Raw genomic sequence first — 15,926 nt, forward strand, 5'->3', positions numbered from 1 at the left:
AATTACATCGCTACTGTTGACTGTGGTGACGCCGCTCTCTGTGCTGCTCTCACAGGGGTGTTTTACCAGAAGGGCCCCTCCCACCTCTGAGGATGATTCATAAAGCCACCCACATTTACTACAGCATGGTCAGCGTGTTTTCTTCGTCCACGCTCCCGGAAACGCGCGATTATTGTAGCGCGATTTGTTTTTTTAAATTGGTAGTAGAAAAGTAGGCTACATCCAAAAGGCATCCATGATTCTTCTGAGGTAGATTTTACAGCTAAAATGCACGAAAAATGACATTATTTCAGCGTTTTGCATCCATAATAAATGAATTAAGTGAAGACGTCACATTTTAAAAGAAGGTAGCCTATATGTGATTGTTTTACTGTCAACAAACCTTTTGTCCACAAGTCATCCTATCTGCGCAACTCTGCCACCTGGTGGGCACTCCTGCTCACTGCAAACAATTAGGTGATACGGCAACACACAAGCTTCCTAATGAATGTGTTTGTCAGCATTAGAGAAGCATTATGAAGGAAATCTTTGATATTTACACATGAAAAAGAAAATATACGGCACATATGGAAGTAAACACACAGAATATCAGAGTACTTATAGATATTTTATTTACGCACGAAGGGAAAAATGTACAAACAGTGAAATTGATCAGCACGATGTCTCGATGACAGACATGTCTGGATTAATGGTCAGGTGTTGATTTGTGGCTATTGTCAATGAGCTCCTTGCTGAGGGTCGGCACGTGGTACCAGGGGCCATCTCCCCGTTCCCTCATCTGACGACGCACCTCTAACTGCGTCAGTCTGTTAATGACAAAAAAGAGCAGAGAATTATGGAACAATATAGCACATTGTGCAACACAAAAACTTTGCAGTGAGTCAAAACAAGTTTTGTCACTACAGTTTGATCGGCCTTGCCTTACCTCTTCTGGTATATTTTGTGATTCTAGCCTACTATGGGACAACTTTAAACAAAGAAGTTGCCACAACAGTATGATGTTAAATATGCACATTAAAAGGTAAACCCTGTATAACTGTTTTAGAACCAAATGTTTCAGTGCATACTTTTATTTTTTTAACACTTTTATTTTATTTTATGATAGGATTCACATTTAAACATCGGGAAAAGAGGCTAAAGTGCCCATACCTCATGTCTGCCTTTTCCTTTTCCGTTTGGATTACAGCCATCGCCTTTTCATAGTCCTTCACTGGGGAATCATAGATGTTCCTTGCAATCCACCTGGTGATGGGGTGCTGCAATGATAACAGGACAAATACAATACCAAACATAATGTGGCTTGTAATAAAAATCAAATCTGATACTTTAAAAAAAAAAAACATTTTGACCATTTAAAAGACATGTGTATTAAAGTTGGCAGCTTTTCACTGAATGAAGGTCTTCTCTTATGCAATTCGGTTCACTGTCATGGGTTACTGTGACAATTGAAAAAGTGAGCCGTTATTTCATGTGTGCTTTTCCAAATTTGACAAGAAAAATATATTGAGAGGGTCTACTTCTACATTTAAACTCAATATTAACAATTCAGGACCCAAAAAAGAAAAGAGGTCAGCAGAAAAGACTGCTTTGAATGAAACAAGAGAGCGTAAAAAGGAATGAAAACTTCCCTTAGGTGGCTGTGTAATGAGGAGCACTATAATATAGAGATAAGACATCCATCTTTTATGTACCTCTAAATTGTAGAGGTACATAACATGCATGTATGTGGAACACTGCACAGATCTATGGCAGTCTGTGTAGACAAATACAAATTACATTTCCATAACATTTACTTTAACAGGCTGTGTGAACAGGGTTTTCCTTCCATAAATCAAGATTCTGGACTGTGACAAAAAGCACCCTTTGAAAGAATAAATGAGAAGTGGCTGCACACCTTGTAGTACTCCCAGTGCTCAGGTTCGTAGCCCTCAGGAACTTCAGCCAGCTCTGCCTCACCTTTAAAACACAATCATCATTTATTCATTAAATCATGCAAACAATAAAAAAAAACAAAAAAACAACCCAGAGATATATGCTTACTCACCAATGAAGATGTTCACACAAGTGATAAAGACAGCCACTGGAATACCAGTAAGCAGGACGTAATATTGCTGAGAAAAAAAAACACAAGACAATACTAAAAATATCACATTCAGATCTTTAAATCTTAAATCTGGCAAATGACTAAAAAGGTCTTTAATATCTTGTACCATTAAATGAGTTGGTAGAGTTCAGTACTCACCAATAAGCGCAGAAATCTCCTGTCATAGAAGTCAGTGGGTTTGATGACAAATACTTTTTTTCCATGACCCCAGCGGACAGCCACTGGAAAAACAAGCCAAATGTTGCTGTCATAACCACACGTCTGTTTATACAGAGGTATCCAGGTAAGAAAAGGATAATGTTAGTGTTATGAGCTTATATGGCTATTGTGCCCCATTATAATCACATGTTTTAATGGCCATCTGTAACCAGGGATGGCCTAAATAAACGTATTCTTATTATTATCACTTCCTGATATGTTATTATGATATTATCTACAGTAAGGTCTGACATACTTTAAAGCACAACTCACAGTTAAACAGTGCCAAACTAAAATAAAATATTGTAATTCGGACACTTAAATTGTTAAATTCTCCTGCTATTACAGAAATAAATAAAACTGAACTTGCAATTCTGCTCCTAAAGCTTTTAAGTGATATCATAGTTTAGAATCCAAACTTCGAAAGCCAATGTATGTGCCAATACCTAAGAACGTACACGCTGTTGTTAAAAGAAAGACATTGAAAAGTACGCATTTCATTTAGGCAAAAATATATTGTTATTCCCTTTTTGTTGACAGCAGAAGAAGCGCTACGAGCTAGCTCATGTTAGCAAGCTAACAAGTCCCGGCACAAGGTCATGAGAATAAATGGCCACCTTAACGTGCAAACATCTCACTCTTAAAACGACTATAGTGTCTCTTACCATTATTTGCCCGTGGGATTGTTCGAGTAAGTAGGTTTGCGGCAGTTTTTCCAGATTTCAGAGGACTCAGTCTGGCTGCAAAGGCAGCAGCAGACCTGAGAACACTCATGCCCACCATCGCTACTGTGGGAGGACAGTCCAACAACGCGAACTGTGATTCGTCGATAAGAGAGTGAAGCTGAGGCAGCCATGTTTGATAAGGGCACAGCCTTTTCTTGTTTTCTGTTTTAAAAAATGTATTTTTTAAGCGTGACTGTTTTGATTGTGTAGTTTTTTGTTAATAACAATGTATGTAATATGATTATATATATATATAAAAAAATACAAAAATAACGATAGAAAATTGCATGCTGGGTAATGTGGGAAGGACTGCGGAAAGATGGCGGCGCCCTCATCGTCAGGACGCGTTTTGACTCTTTGCAAGCAGTTTCAAAACGTCTTTAGGATATCTCCAGCAATAAATGCTCAACACTGTGCATTTAATTTGACCAAAACCCAGAATAATGTGTTCAGGTAAGAATGTGTATCACGTGTATTATCATAAATTAGCAGCGATACTACCGACGCGTTTAACACTATGGTCAACGCACACGACTCATGTTATCCTTGGTGATGGTTCATTCCAAGATTGTGCAAAGTCAGTATTTACAAATAAAACAACGTTTTCCCAATATTTAAAATGGAAGTCAGAGCATAGAGGGTTTAAATATGCATCCATTGACACCTCTGGGTTTTGGTTTTTGGAATTTCACACGCTGATCGTGCCACAAGGTGACACATGTGAAAGAGAATTAATGTTGGAATGTCCCTTTAAGTCTAACTGAATTCCTCTGCATCCACCGGAGAAAGATCTGTGTTGGCTACCTCATCCTGGAGCAGTCCATTCACCTCCATATGGAGTCAGTATCGACCTCTGCACACGACCATCAGCAGAAGAGGACTTGAAGAGTTCTTTGATGCTCCTGAGAACTGGGGAGAGTCCACAGTGAAGTCAGGTAAAATAAGGACATATTACAGCAGTCCCTGTGTTCCTAAATGTGGCTCTGTTACACAATACAAATAAGTCTCATGACAGTTGAGTTAGAGTTGAGTTGAACACTGTTTTGTTTTGATATCACAGGTTCACCATGGACTGCCAGACAACTGAGAACAAAAAGCAATGAAGATTTGCATAAACTTTGGTGAGCAGTGTGGGGATGACACTTCTCGTGATTCTTTGTTGGGATATTTATCAGTTGTGTGGAATTCTTTCATTATGTCACAGGTATGTTCTGTTGAAAGAAAGGAACATGCTGCTTACACTTCAGCAGGAAGCTAGAAGACAAAGGCTTTCGATGCCAAGCCCAGAAAGACTAAGGAAGGTAGATGTGATGCTGAACTTGTAGTATATTTCTAGATGATGACATAATATGGACAATGCATAGTTTGTATAATAGTGAATGTCGATGGAAATGTAGGACCCTGGTTATTGTAATTTTTTTTCCTCCCAGGTTGAGCGGTCGATGATCAGGATGGAGACAGTGGTGAATGAGAGAGAGACCGCGCTGCGTCTGCTGCAGACAGGACAGGAGAAAGGCCGACCTGGAGCTTGGAGGAGGAACATATTTGGATATATCTACTGGTGAGGGCAGACTCCTGTGTCCAGAAAATACCTCAATACACAGACCTGGAGACAACTCCAGACTCTAAACACCTGATTTAGTTTGCTGCATTTCATCTATGTTGTAGCTCAATGTAAACCTCCCCAAACATGTAACAAGACATCATGTGATGAAATGTCCTTTGCACCTTAACATGTTTTGTCACCTCCAGGTATCGATTCAAAGAGTATGCCATTCCATGGTACATGAACAGGAGATACAACCGCAAGAAGTTCTACACACCCAAGTTTGTCGAGCCATATATAAGGTGAGATACCACACTTGTGGTAGTGATGTTGTATAAAACAAATCTGTCCTCTTACTATAATCAATTCTGTCTTTTTCCAGGCTGCGTATTGAGAAGGCTTTAAGGGCAAGGGCCAGGAAAATAAAGAGGGAGAAGGAGAGTCTGGAAAAACTGAAGGAGAAATTCCCACAAATGAAAGTTCCTGCATCATGAAATTTCATGCTCTTATTTTGTGAATATGTTTGTGGCAGATTCATCTGAAAGTGGTCTAGGATTGTTTTCTACGTGTGAGGATATGTATTTGTCCGACTGTTATTTAATCCTACAATATAAATTTTGCTACACCACTCTGAGACCTTGGTATTCGTACAAATGTATAAGTAGGTTACTACAACAATTATAATATTCAAATCATTTAACAAAAAAGACTTTTATTTTTAAAAGACCATACATAGCCAATGACAAGCAAGAGTGAAATTTAAATACAAATTTGAAAAGACATCAGTAAGCACAGGCAGCAGCAGGTGTGCCTTTGCTCATGATGAGATTATGTACTGCACAGAAAAAGGTGTATGAACAAAAGACAATATTCACCAACTAAAATGGTCATTCCTCCACATACAGACTCTAATCACTCTTAGTTCAGCTTCCTCCAAAAGTCATGTACAACTAATTATGTAAGTTGTTTTTTTTCCCCTGGTGTAATTAACTGATAAAGCAACAGACTTGGCTGTTTACATTAAAACTGTTGACATTAAATGATCTGTGGATGCTTGATATCCCAGACAGGTATATGGACAAACAATTTTTGAAAATAAAAGCGAGGTGTTCCTGAGCCTTGGCCAGAGGTGAACAATTCATATTATTGAGCTTGCAAGGAAGATGATATTGGCAGTCAAATCAAGGGCACTTCCTGTCCACGCACTGCTTTCCACCCTCCTCATACTCCTGTTTGGAGATCCACATCTGCTGGAAGGTTCCCTGGAAAACAGAACACATGCTTTTAGGCAACTAAGTAGTTAGGCATTCAAAGGACATATGTGATTTTTAAAATCATTTATATGTTTTTTTAATCTGCTCCCATGTCTTACAAGTGATGCCAGGATGGAGCCTCCTATCCAGGCACTGAACCGGCGCTCCACTGTAGTGTTGTTGGCTATCAGCTTCAGCCTCATACTCTGTGGATTCACAAACATGTCAGTAGTGCTGCACATTCAAATGAAACTGACAAGCAGCCACACTATATTTAGAAACATAGTCGGCAGTGACTATTACTCACTGGAGGGGTTTTCTGGGAGAGTTCTCTGTTCAGGCGGTCAGTGAAGCCCTGAATGAGCGTGTTTCCTCCAGTCACCACAACACTGCCATACAGACCCTTTGACAAAGGACAAAAGCATTTTCAGGAGGAAGAAATGTCAACTTCCGTAAAACAGCTTTGAAAGAGCTTCTGTTGAATCATTCTCCTTAAGACATTAAGCTTGGATATGAGCTGTCTTGGACAGTAGAGTGGCTTTCCTCCTCTCATTAAATTACTTAATTGAATTTTGGTCACCATAAACACTAAAACTTTAGTACATTTAAAATATCCTGATACTCACCGGCCGAATGTCAATGTCACACATTCCTACACTGGTCGTCACCACATGGCCAACTCCCAACATGGTGTTTCCAGACAGGCCCTGGAGGTTAAAAGACAAATACACTAATGACTTGTGAAACACAAAAACCACAATAACATTATTATTCTGGAATAATGGAGTCTAGTATGGCTATCATTGCTTTGTTATGTTTTGCATAATTATTCCTAGGAGAATAGAGCATGTTGGGTAAACACACACCTTGGCATTGGAGGGGTCAAACAGCCCTTCTGGGATCTTCAGCCTCTCAGCCCCAAAGTCACAGTTGTAGCCATTCGGGAGCTCATAGTGCACTGTGGGCATCTGGGCAGCAACCCTGATGAAAGACATATGGAAATAAAACTGAAATGTAACATTTTAAGAAGGTGATCACTTAGAATGTAAACAACTGTTCACTTAAGAAAAGAGAGAATAGAAGAAAAATCATTGGAAAAAGAGAAATGGGGACAGAATCAGTGTCCAGTTGAAACTGGTTTTAAACTGAATTGGATGCCATTGTCTAATCAAAAATAAGTCTTACTGTTCATCATATGGTGAGTCTGACACCTGCAGCACAGAAGCCTGGAAGTCCTGGATTACACACTGCATACAGTAAGACAGACAAACTGTAAAGCATACATCTAATACATACCAAACAAAGCAATCATCATGCTGCAAAAAAAAAAAGTCTAAGAAATGATTGCTTACATTACACATGTAGTTGTGCCATGAGCGGGTGACTTGAGGTAGTTTCTCCTTTTTCTTCCAGCAGGCTTGGGCTCCCTCCCGTACTCCGTCCTGCAAAGACAACAACACTGTAACACTGAAGTGACACTAAATTTTACCACTTAAAGTTACCAGATAATACACAGATTTTACCTTAGATGCAATCATGTAGGGAGGAATTATTTCAACATTTAACTCTTGAAATAGCTCCCTACACTGCATGCTCATGAAGTCTCCAGCCAGGGGCGATTTGACAATGCCTGCCAAAGAGAATACAGAAACCACAAGGAACTCAGTCAAGAAAAAAGGCCAATAAAGTTTTCTGAACTAAAAGGATCTTTGGCAGGTTTCCTTTAACAAAAAATACACATCCCACATTACACCCAGATCAGTCATTTCTTTAAGTTACAGTAATATAACCTACAAAATGATTCAGGACCAGCAGTTTCTTTTTTGCATCTTCTTAATATGCACTTCCAAAATCCTAAAATATCTTCCACAGTTTCTCCGGAGTCTAACCACAATGAAACAAAAACTGTCACAGTAAACTAAGATCTTCAGATCAAATGACTAAAAGCATTCTTTTTAATATTCTCTTTCTTGAGTGTGTGGCCAGATTTAAAGGCAGGTTCAATGTCAGACCTCCTCTGGTTACACCTTCCTGCTGCTGGATCTCCTATTTAGACTAACTAAAGTAAGACAGTGGTGCTATTCTATGACAGGATCTAGTTTCATCCTGAAAGTCATTGGAAAAAATAAAACCTTTTAAGTTTACCGATTCAGTGGAAATTACTTTTAACCATAAACAATAATTGTGTAGCTCAAGCTTGTACTAACATTCAAAGGAGCTAGTAGCCTGAGCTGTGAACCAGCAGATGGCAACAAAAAGCTTAGAAAAGACACATAGATTCACATAGGATTTTATATTTCTACTAATTTTGAATGACAATAAATTCCTTTCTATGCAAACCCAGGTAAGTTTAAAGAAAGTAACATGTCACCTTGTTGCAGGACATAGCCATCATGCACTGGAATAGCTGTGGTGTGTGTGGCTCCACTGTCCAAGACCAAACCTGTAGACCGGCCATTGGCAAAGCTTGAATGGTCAAAGTGAAGGAAATGTTATATTGTCTGACGTGCATTAGATACAGTAATGACTGTATTTGTCCATGACTATTAAACAGTAAGTAAATTATTATATGAATCATATAAACTGTATCAATATTTTTTTCCTCCAGGTGAAGTAAAACAGTGAAGGATACGCAGACAGCACTGCTGATTTGCAGAGGAAGAAGGCAGGAATGTTGTAATGCTCAAACATCAGCTCTGTTAGTTTCTCCCGTTTTGCACGTGTGTTCCACTGAAAAACAGAACAGATGTTAGCCCACTTATAACAGACTGTCATAGTCAGCTACGCACAAACTACGGTAATACATTTCACCATGCAGTGTTTATGACCACACATCACTATACCCTGACATCTAAAAACTAGGGGCATTAAATACATTTTAGAGAATATGCGGCAAGTGTTGTTCATACTTCAGCTTAAAAGCCAACTAACCGATGCTTCTGACATGAGCACTGGATGCAGACTGGGTTCAGACTTGAAGTGCATTTTGTATGTGTGATCCAAAATGGCCTGGAAACTGTCCCAGTCCTCAACTGTAAATAGAAGAGAAACCAAAGATTTATGCTGGGGTACACAAACAATTATCTGTTCGTAAAACTATTTTAAAAAAACTGTTTTGGAAAATGGCATATGGTTCCTTCTGGAAATGTAACCTCAGATACAAATAACAACACACAACAGCTATGTTCTCATTTAATGTCTGTACATGATTTGCTGATACCAAATCCAGTGTCACAAAAGACATCTTTCATCATCATCCTGGCTGGGTCAGATGGTGGAGAAATTAGAGCGGCTATGAGTTTTTTTAGATAATAATTTCAGCATCAGGCACCGCTGTTCCAGGTCAGCCCTCTCAGGGAGCCAGTGGTCCCACGGTGCTGATCTGCTGCAATTAAGATTGGTGTCACACTCATCTCTAAATAGCCTCAAATCTAAACTCCAGTGGACCACATTCTAATAAGCATCATCAGCTAGGTTGGTGCACTGGGGTGCTTTTTCATATCAGCCATGTGAAATTTTGGCACTGTGAGTTTGAATGCATACTTACTACAACAGCTAGTTTATAAGGTATTAAAGGACAAAAGCTGCAATGTACAATGTATAAAATGTGGGAAAATGCCCATCACAAAAAAGAAGAAGCAAATCATTGCCAAAACATGTGAAAATACATCCAAGAGTGCCCTCTGATTTTTTTCCTGAATGGTTAGTGAGGGTTAAACTGTAGCTCAGCCACAAGGGACAACATGTCCCACACATTGGCTGTCAACACATGCACAATTCAGGCACAAATTAGAAAAGGAATAAAAAAAACACTTGCAGACAGATATGACATCAGTAAACCAGGAGGAGCTTGGCTTCAATCAGAGACAACAAATGATAATGAGGCGCCTTGGGCTTCAAATAATCTTATTAATATTCATGATGAAGAGCACTCATCTAGACGTCAGTCAGGGTTGCAACAACCTCATCTACAAATTTGGCTGTCAAAGCAGTCTAAATATGGATATGGATCAAACAGATTGGATTGATATTCATTGAGGACGCTATTATTTTCCAAGCACTATTTATTGATCACAATCAATGGCATGACACAAAATATGTAACAAACTCAATACTTACTCATGCCATTCTTCAGGGGAGACATTACTTCCATGTTCTCTCTGGGTACCCTCAGCTGATTGGTATCAATGTAGTAGGTGGTGCCGCTCTGCTTGCTTTTGTCCCCATCTGTCTCCATGGGTGTGCTGCCATCCTCTCTGTCAAGAGTCACACCTATCACTGTGGGGAAGTCCGCCTGAAGAAAAATGATACAAAATGCAAGTCAAGACAAATTCGGTGTCATGCAAGTGTCACAAAATATCAATGAAGCATTTATTACAAAATGTGTTACCATTCCAAACAATAAATGAATAAAATTCCCACTTTTGTGCAACACTGAGGAGCTGACATGTGAGGCAAGATTTCCACTGGCTTATGAGAACAAACCTTAGAGATGTTTGGAAACTCTAAAAAGTACCTGGTTAGGATCGCTTAGCATTCTGCCTTGCATTGGCCAATTTTTGATGCAAAATCTCTGGCTGAACATCCAAACTCACAGCTAGGAGCACTAAAAAAGAGGGGCTTGCTTTGGAGCAGCTCGAATCAAAAACCAGAGAAAAACAAAAAAATATTGTAATGATGTATTTTCATTAGGTTTTATTTCACTAAACAGAATCATGCCTCAATTCTCTTTATCGAGGTCACTTGCATTGCAGGGCTCAGCTTGCCATGACCACTACCAATAATAAATAGTACGGTATATTTACACATATTCTGTATTAAACAGACTAATGAGAATAAAGTTTGCTGAGAGTCAATGAGTATCCATCTATGCCACACTATTTATCTACACTTCCCACCTAAAAATCACAAGAAAATGAAAAATCAAGGTAGACTCCAGAAAGATCTGAACTCAATTTACATCGTCTGTCTCTAGAGTGACAGCCCTCATTTCTTGACATTGGTGTACCCCCAGAGGGAAGATGAAGATGCACAGAGGAAGAAAAGACACATAGTTAATCAGGTCATTTGAGTGATCCACTTACCTTAGGACAGTCTTCTCCTGCATAGCCAGCTCTTACAGAATAAGAGCCAATGTCGAACACCAAAGCACCCACCTCATCTGTGGCAATGAGAAAAGTGTTGTGCATTTTATTTAAACTGTAAATGTAATCTCATTTGAAAGAATGAAATACTGAGAGAAGTAATTTTGACAACAAGTGTTCTTCCAAGCCACCAAATACACCATAACAATGACATTGGATATTTACATCTGAACGATTTAAAAACACGCTATAAGCTAAACTGGTTTTATTCCAGTTTGTTCTGAATTACATTACAGTTTCAGGCCTTTCACCACAGTCTAAATAGAGTATATGCATTTAATTGCATGCTTAAAGAGACTGAGCGGTTAACCTGCAGAACTCTAAATATAATAAACACTATTAACGTCTGGTATAAACAATATATAGAGCCTGAAAAATACATAGAATAATCTTATATTCCCAGTTAAATCTACGTTTAACTGGTTGCTGTATTTGGAATTCCATGTCTTCCATGTATATCAGGCTGCTGTTAAACAAAGAACTGAGAGCAATGAAAATCTTCAATCACCAATACAGCTATCACTGCTGCTGACAACAAAAACATACGTTTCATTTCTTGTTAACAAACATAACGGGATGTGCTTCTCAGCTCGACATGCCCACTTTCATTCATTTCACAGCTAAGAACGGTGCCGGTGTTGGTTTGCATGGATGTAACATATACTAGGTGTTAGTCTCTGCACGAAGCGCCTAAAACGACTATAAGTTCAAATATTCATAAACGCGAAACGATTTAAAATGTTAGCAAGTCTGCAACTTTATTTTTTACGCAGCTAAACATTAGCGCAGCTAGCATAGCTGCTAACTACAAAGCTAGCTACTACTACAGAACGGGGCAACGTGGACAAGCGTTTCGTCTTTATAATTATACAATAATACCCCCACTCACCGCCTCCGTACACTCCGCCACTCATCCTCTAAAGTATAATGGTAACTCTGTCGATATAAGTTATTACAGCAGAAACACAACCGCTAAACGGTTAATCACAACAAAGGAAATTTGTTAGCATGGATCAATCTAACAAAGCGGGCGCCACACTGCGACGCGGCAGCTGACCAATCAGAAAGTAGCACAGCAGCAGTACTTCCGTTTCAGCTGTGACGCAAACATGAAGTGACTGAAGTGCTTCCATGCTTTCGAGTGGACGTGGCCCTGTGGACTTGATATTAATGTGAGTTAAAAAAACTGCTTGTAAAAAGTACAGAACCTACTTTTAAGGATTATAAACTAATGCGCAGTCATTAGAAGTGCGTACGTAATAACTGCACGCAGACGCTCGTCAGCGTAAACTGCAGGACCTTGAGTCACGGTCGTTAGACTCAACAAGACAGACATTGATCTCGACGACCATGTCAGCTCATGCTGCACAACTAGCTGCACTGATGAAGTGACTGTTGTAGTTTGAAAATGCAAATTTCACATAATTCTAGTTGTTAACGTCCAGCGGCGTTGAGGCTAGTGATTGTCTCAATATCATAAAAACAATGTAAATTTCTGCAGCCTCGTGATTTTACAAAGTTGGATTAATTGCGCAAGCGCATAAGGTGATATGGTTGAGTAACTTGTTGCGTGCATATGTAGGAAAAAGCTTTGGTTATATACAAATGACACAGTTTGATACCAAAAAAAGAATAATAACAGTATATAATGTTTAAATTGTCAAGCCAGTTTTATTGACTTTTATGCACATTTATTAAGAACAGTTTGTCCGCAACGTGTGAACTACAGCACAGCTGTCAGACCTGGGGCTACAACAGGTTGCTTTGTCGTTATTGATTAATCTGAATGAATTGGAATTTTCTCATAAAAAATTAATATCAGAAAATTGGAAATATTGTTAATTGTAAGCTGTGGATCTTTGACACTTAGATCGATTGACAAGGCAAAGGATTATTCAGTTAGGGTTCAACACTTAAATGCCTGATTGATTAAATAATTGCTTTAGTTTTAGTATGTTTACACCATAAATTGAATGTTTTGGGTTTTTTTTACATTCACATTTACACTCAAGGAGAGAAAAACAACTATTTTTATACTCTGGTCACCACCTGTTGTCATCCACGTTCCACTAGCACATGTGCACTGTAACACAGCGGGTGCAACTCTTTTAGTTTATTCCTGACCTTGTTATCCTACCAATTTGCTGGTTATATTTTTTTCTTTTTATGAAGTTTAGATCTAGCCTCTATATTTAAAAATGAATAATCAAACTACTCTCATCTCATCATGACTGTTTATTGTAAAGGCCCTGGATAGAATTTAACTTTGTGGTAAGATAGTTCTGTCAGTAATTATTTATTGCTCTTCAAACATGTAAAATTAATTTTTAACTTGATTTGCTTTCAGCACCCATGCAGCGTTGCCTCACTCTGACCCTTGCCCGGCACAGCAGGCTTCTATTGAGAAGTAAATTAGCATCTGTCCATTGCCAGCAGTCAGCCAGCATGTCGGGTCTCCTCATCAACCAGCCCAAATACTCCTGGCTGAAGGAGCTGGGTTTGTCTGAGGACAACCCCGGTGTCTACAACGGGAGCTGGGGCGGCAGTGGGGAAGTTGTCACATCTTACTGTCCTGCCAACAATGAGCCAATTGCCAGAGTTACACAGGCTACTTTGGCAGAGTATGAAGAAACTGTCCAGAAGACAAGGGAAGCTTGGAAGGTGTGGGCTGATATTCCAGCTCCAAAAAGAGGGGAGATTGTGAGGCAGATTGGGGATGCTTTAAGAAAGAAGATTAAAGTTCTTGGAAGCCTGGTTTCTCTAGAAATGGGGAAGATCTATGTTGAGGGAGTAGGTGAAGTGCAGGAGTATGTTGACATCTGTGATTACGCTGTCGGTCTGTCTAGAATGATCGGCGGGCCCATCCTGCCTTCAGAAAGACCAGGCCATGCTCTGCTCGAACAGTGGAATCCAGTTGGTCTTGTCGGCATCATCACTGCATTTAACTTCCCTGTTGCTGTTTATGGCTGGAATAACGCCATCGCTCTCACCTGTGGCAACGTCTGCCTCTGGAAAGGAGCCCCAACCACTCCCCTGACAAGTGTTGCAGTCACCAAGATCGTGGCTGAGGTGTTGGAGCAGAACAACCTGCCGGGTGCTATTTGCTCCATGACCTGCGGCGGCGCAGATATTGGCACAGCTATGGCAAAGGATGAACGTGTGGATCTGCTATCTTTCACTGGCAGTACTCATGTTGGCAAAATGGTGGCCATGATGGTGCAAGAAAGGTTTGGTCGTAAACTGCTGGAGCTTGGTGGAAACAACGCCATCATTGTGTTTGAAGATGCTGACCTGAATCTTGTGGTGCCCTCTGCTGTTTTTGCTTCTGTGGGAACCGCTGGTCAGCGCTGCACCACGACCAGGAGGCTAATGCTACACGAGAGTGTTCATGATGCAGTGGTTGAGAGGATTGCCAAGGCCTACAAACAAGTCCGCATTGGAGACCCCTGGGACCCAAGCACTCTGTATGGCCCTCTTCACACCAAACAAGCTGTGGATCAGTATCTGGCAGCTATTGAGCAGGCTAAGCAGCAGGGTGGCACTGTGATCTGTGGAGGAAAGGTGATGGACCGTCCTGGAAACTACGTGGAGCCCACCATCATTACAGGACTGGCTCATGATGCCCCCATTGTCCACACCGAAACCTTTGTCCCCATCCTCTACGTCCTCAAGTTCAAGACAGAGGAGGAGGCATTTGCCTGGAACAACGAGGTCAAGCAGGGTCTGTCCAGCAGCATCTTCACCAAAGATATGGGCCGAGTATTCCGCTGGTTGGGGCCCAAAGGATCCGACTGTGGCATTGTGAATGTCAACATTCCTACAAGTGGAGCCGAGATTGGAGGAGCCTTTGGTGGGGAGAAGCATACAGGAGGTGGAAGGGAGTCTGGCAGTGACTCTTGGAAGCAGTACATGAGGCGTTCAACGTGCACCATTAATTACAGCAAGGATCTTCCCCTGGCCCAGGGTATCAAGTTCGAGTGAAACCTCCAGGTTACTAGTTGTTTAAGCTTCCATGAGCCCAAAGGACAACACTAAATGTTTTTCATGGCAGTGTTGCAGATGAAGTGCAGGACATTGTTCTCTGCATTTTTGTGTTCAGAAAGGTCAGAGAGAATTGAACAGTATTCAAGTATTGAATAATGTTGGATTTGTCTCGTTAGTCATGTTATCAAAGTGTATCTTTGGTTGTGATTTAGATATCGATCCTGGATTTGAAACGAAGTTTTTGTTTAGGGTCAAACCCTGTTTCCCCAAACAGTGTGCACTTTTTTGCAGGCACTTAGACACTGTAAGTTCTAGATGACTGTATCAGATACTTTATACTGAAAAAAAAATACATTTATTTTGAAAGAGAAAAGACAGAAAACATGGCTGGGTAGATTGACTCACTTTACAAATGACAGTTTATAGGACTGCATAAGATGTTTGAACATAGAAGACGTACAATTCAACATTAATAAGATGCAGCATATACACACATGCTTTACCATAGTGCATCCAAAGCACTCAGAAATGAACAAGGAGTCTGAAGGGCAATGTACTGGTCAGGCATTAACACAAAAATAAATAAAAGGCATTGGTTTGACAGAAGTTCTTTGTCAGCCTTTTCTTTCTACTCTTTCACAGAGAAAGTTTTCTCATCTTTAATCCTTGATGTCTTTCCATAAAACTCTACTTGTATAACCAGCTATTGCAATATCTATATCATAGGATTCATTATTTTCTGGATTATATGTGTGATAGGATTGCAGAAATCAACTCTGTCCCTTTAACAGAAATACTACTCCCTATACTACGCCCCCCCCCACACACACACACACACACACACACACACACACACACACACACACACACACACACACACACACACACACACACACACACACACACACACACGCTCACCCTCCCACTCAGCAGCTCTCTGCCTCATACTCCAGCTCTGCCTTTCTCTCCATT

General features: G+C 40.1%; 4 protein-coding genes across 4 annotated transcripts; 2 read left to right on the plus strand and 2 right to left on the minus strand.

Annotated features, from left to right (window-relative positions):
- Positions 1-588: 588 nt before the first annotated feature.
- On the minus strand, positions 589-3,113 carry ndufb5 (NADH:ubiquinone oxidoreductase subunit B5). The gene is made up of 6 exons (XM_028404054.1): positions 2,968-3,113; positions 2,243-2,325; positions 2,045-2,111; positions 1,895-1,956; positions 1,150-1,256; positions 589-806 (listed from the first exon to the last, which is right to left on the minus strand). The coding sequence occupies exons 1-6, from the start codon at positions 3,083-3,085 to the stop codon at positions 686-688; spliced, it is 558 nt and encodes a 185-aa protein (XP_028259855.1). The 5' UTR covers positions 3,086-3,113; the 3' UTR covers positions 589-685.
- A 219-nt stretch (positions 3,114-3,332) lies between these two features.
- On the plus strand, positions 3,333-5,201 carry mrpl47 (mitochondrial ribosomal protein L47). The gene is made up of 7 exons (XM_028403628.1): positions 3,333-3,480; positions 3,817-3,962; positions 4,088-4,148; positions 4,232-4,328; positions 4,458-4,588; positions 4,780-4,875; positions 4,956-5,201. Exons 1-7 carry the CDS (start codon positions 3,347-3,349, stop codon positions 5,065-5,067), a joined length of 777 nt encoding a protein of 258 aa, XP_028259429.1. The 5' UTR covers positions 3,333-3,346; the 3' UTR covers positions 5,068-5,201.
- A 64-nt stretch (positions 5,202-5,265) lies between these two features.
- actl6a (actin-like 6A) lies at positions 5,266-12,017 on the minus strand. The gene is made up of 14 exons (XM_028403627.1): positions 11,860-12,017; positions 10,911-10,987; positions 9,946-10,120; positions 8,758-8,858; positions 8,459-8,556; positions 8,198-8,292; positions 7,350-7,456; positions 7,179-7,268; positions 7,012-7,073; positions 6,693-6,807; positions 6,453-6,533; positions 6,134-6,229; positions 5,946-6,032; positions 5,266-5,835 (listed from the first exon to the last, which is right to left on the minus strand). The coding sequence occupies exons 1-14, from the start codon at positions 11,882-11,884 to the stop codon at positions 5,755-5,757; spliced, it is 1,290 nt and encodes a 429-aa protein (XP_028259428.1). The 5' UTR covers positions 11,885-12,017; the 3' UTR covers positions 5,266-5,754.
- Positions 12,018-12,031: 14 nt separating this feature from the next.
- Positions 12,032-15,560, plus strand: aldh7a1 (aldehyde dehydrogenase 7 family, member A1). The gene is made up of 2 exons (XM_028403630.1): positions 12,032-12,142; positions 13,318-15,560. The coding sequence occupies exon 2, from the start codon at positions 13,323-13,325 to the stop codon at positions 14,949-14,951; it is 1,629 nt and encodes a 542-aa protein (XP_028259431.1). The 5' UTR covers positions 12,032-12,142; positions 13,318-13,322; the 3' UTR covers positions 14,952-15,560.
- The last annotated feature ends 366 nt before the right edge of the window (positions 15,561-15,926 follow it).

Source organism: Parambassis ranga, chromosome 4, assembly GCF_900634625.1.
Source record: "Parambassis ranga chromosome 4, fParRan2.1, whole genome shotgun sequence".
NCBI lineage: Eukaryota > Metazoa > Chordata > Actinopteri > Ambassidae > Parambassis > Parambassis ranga.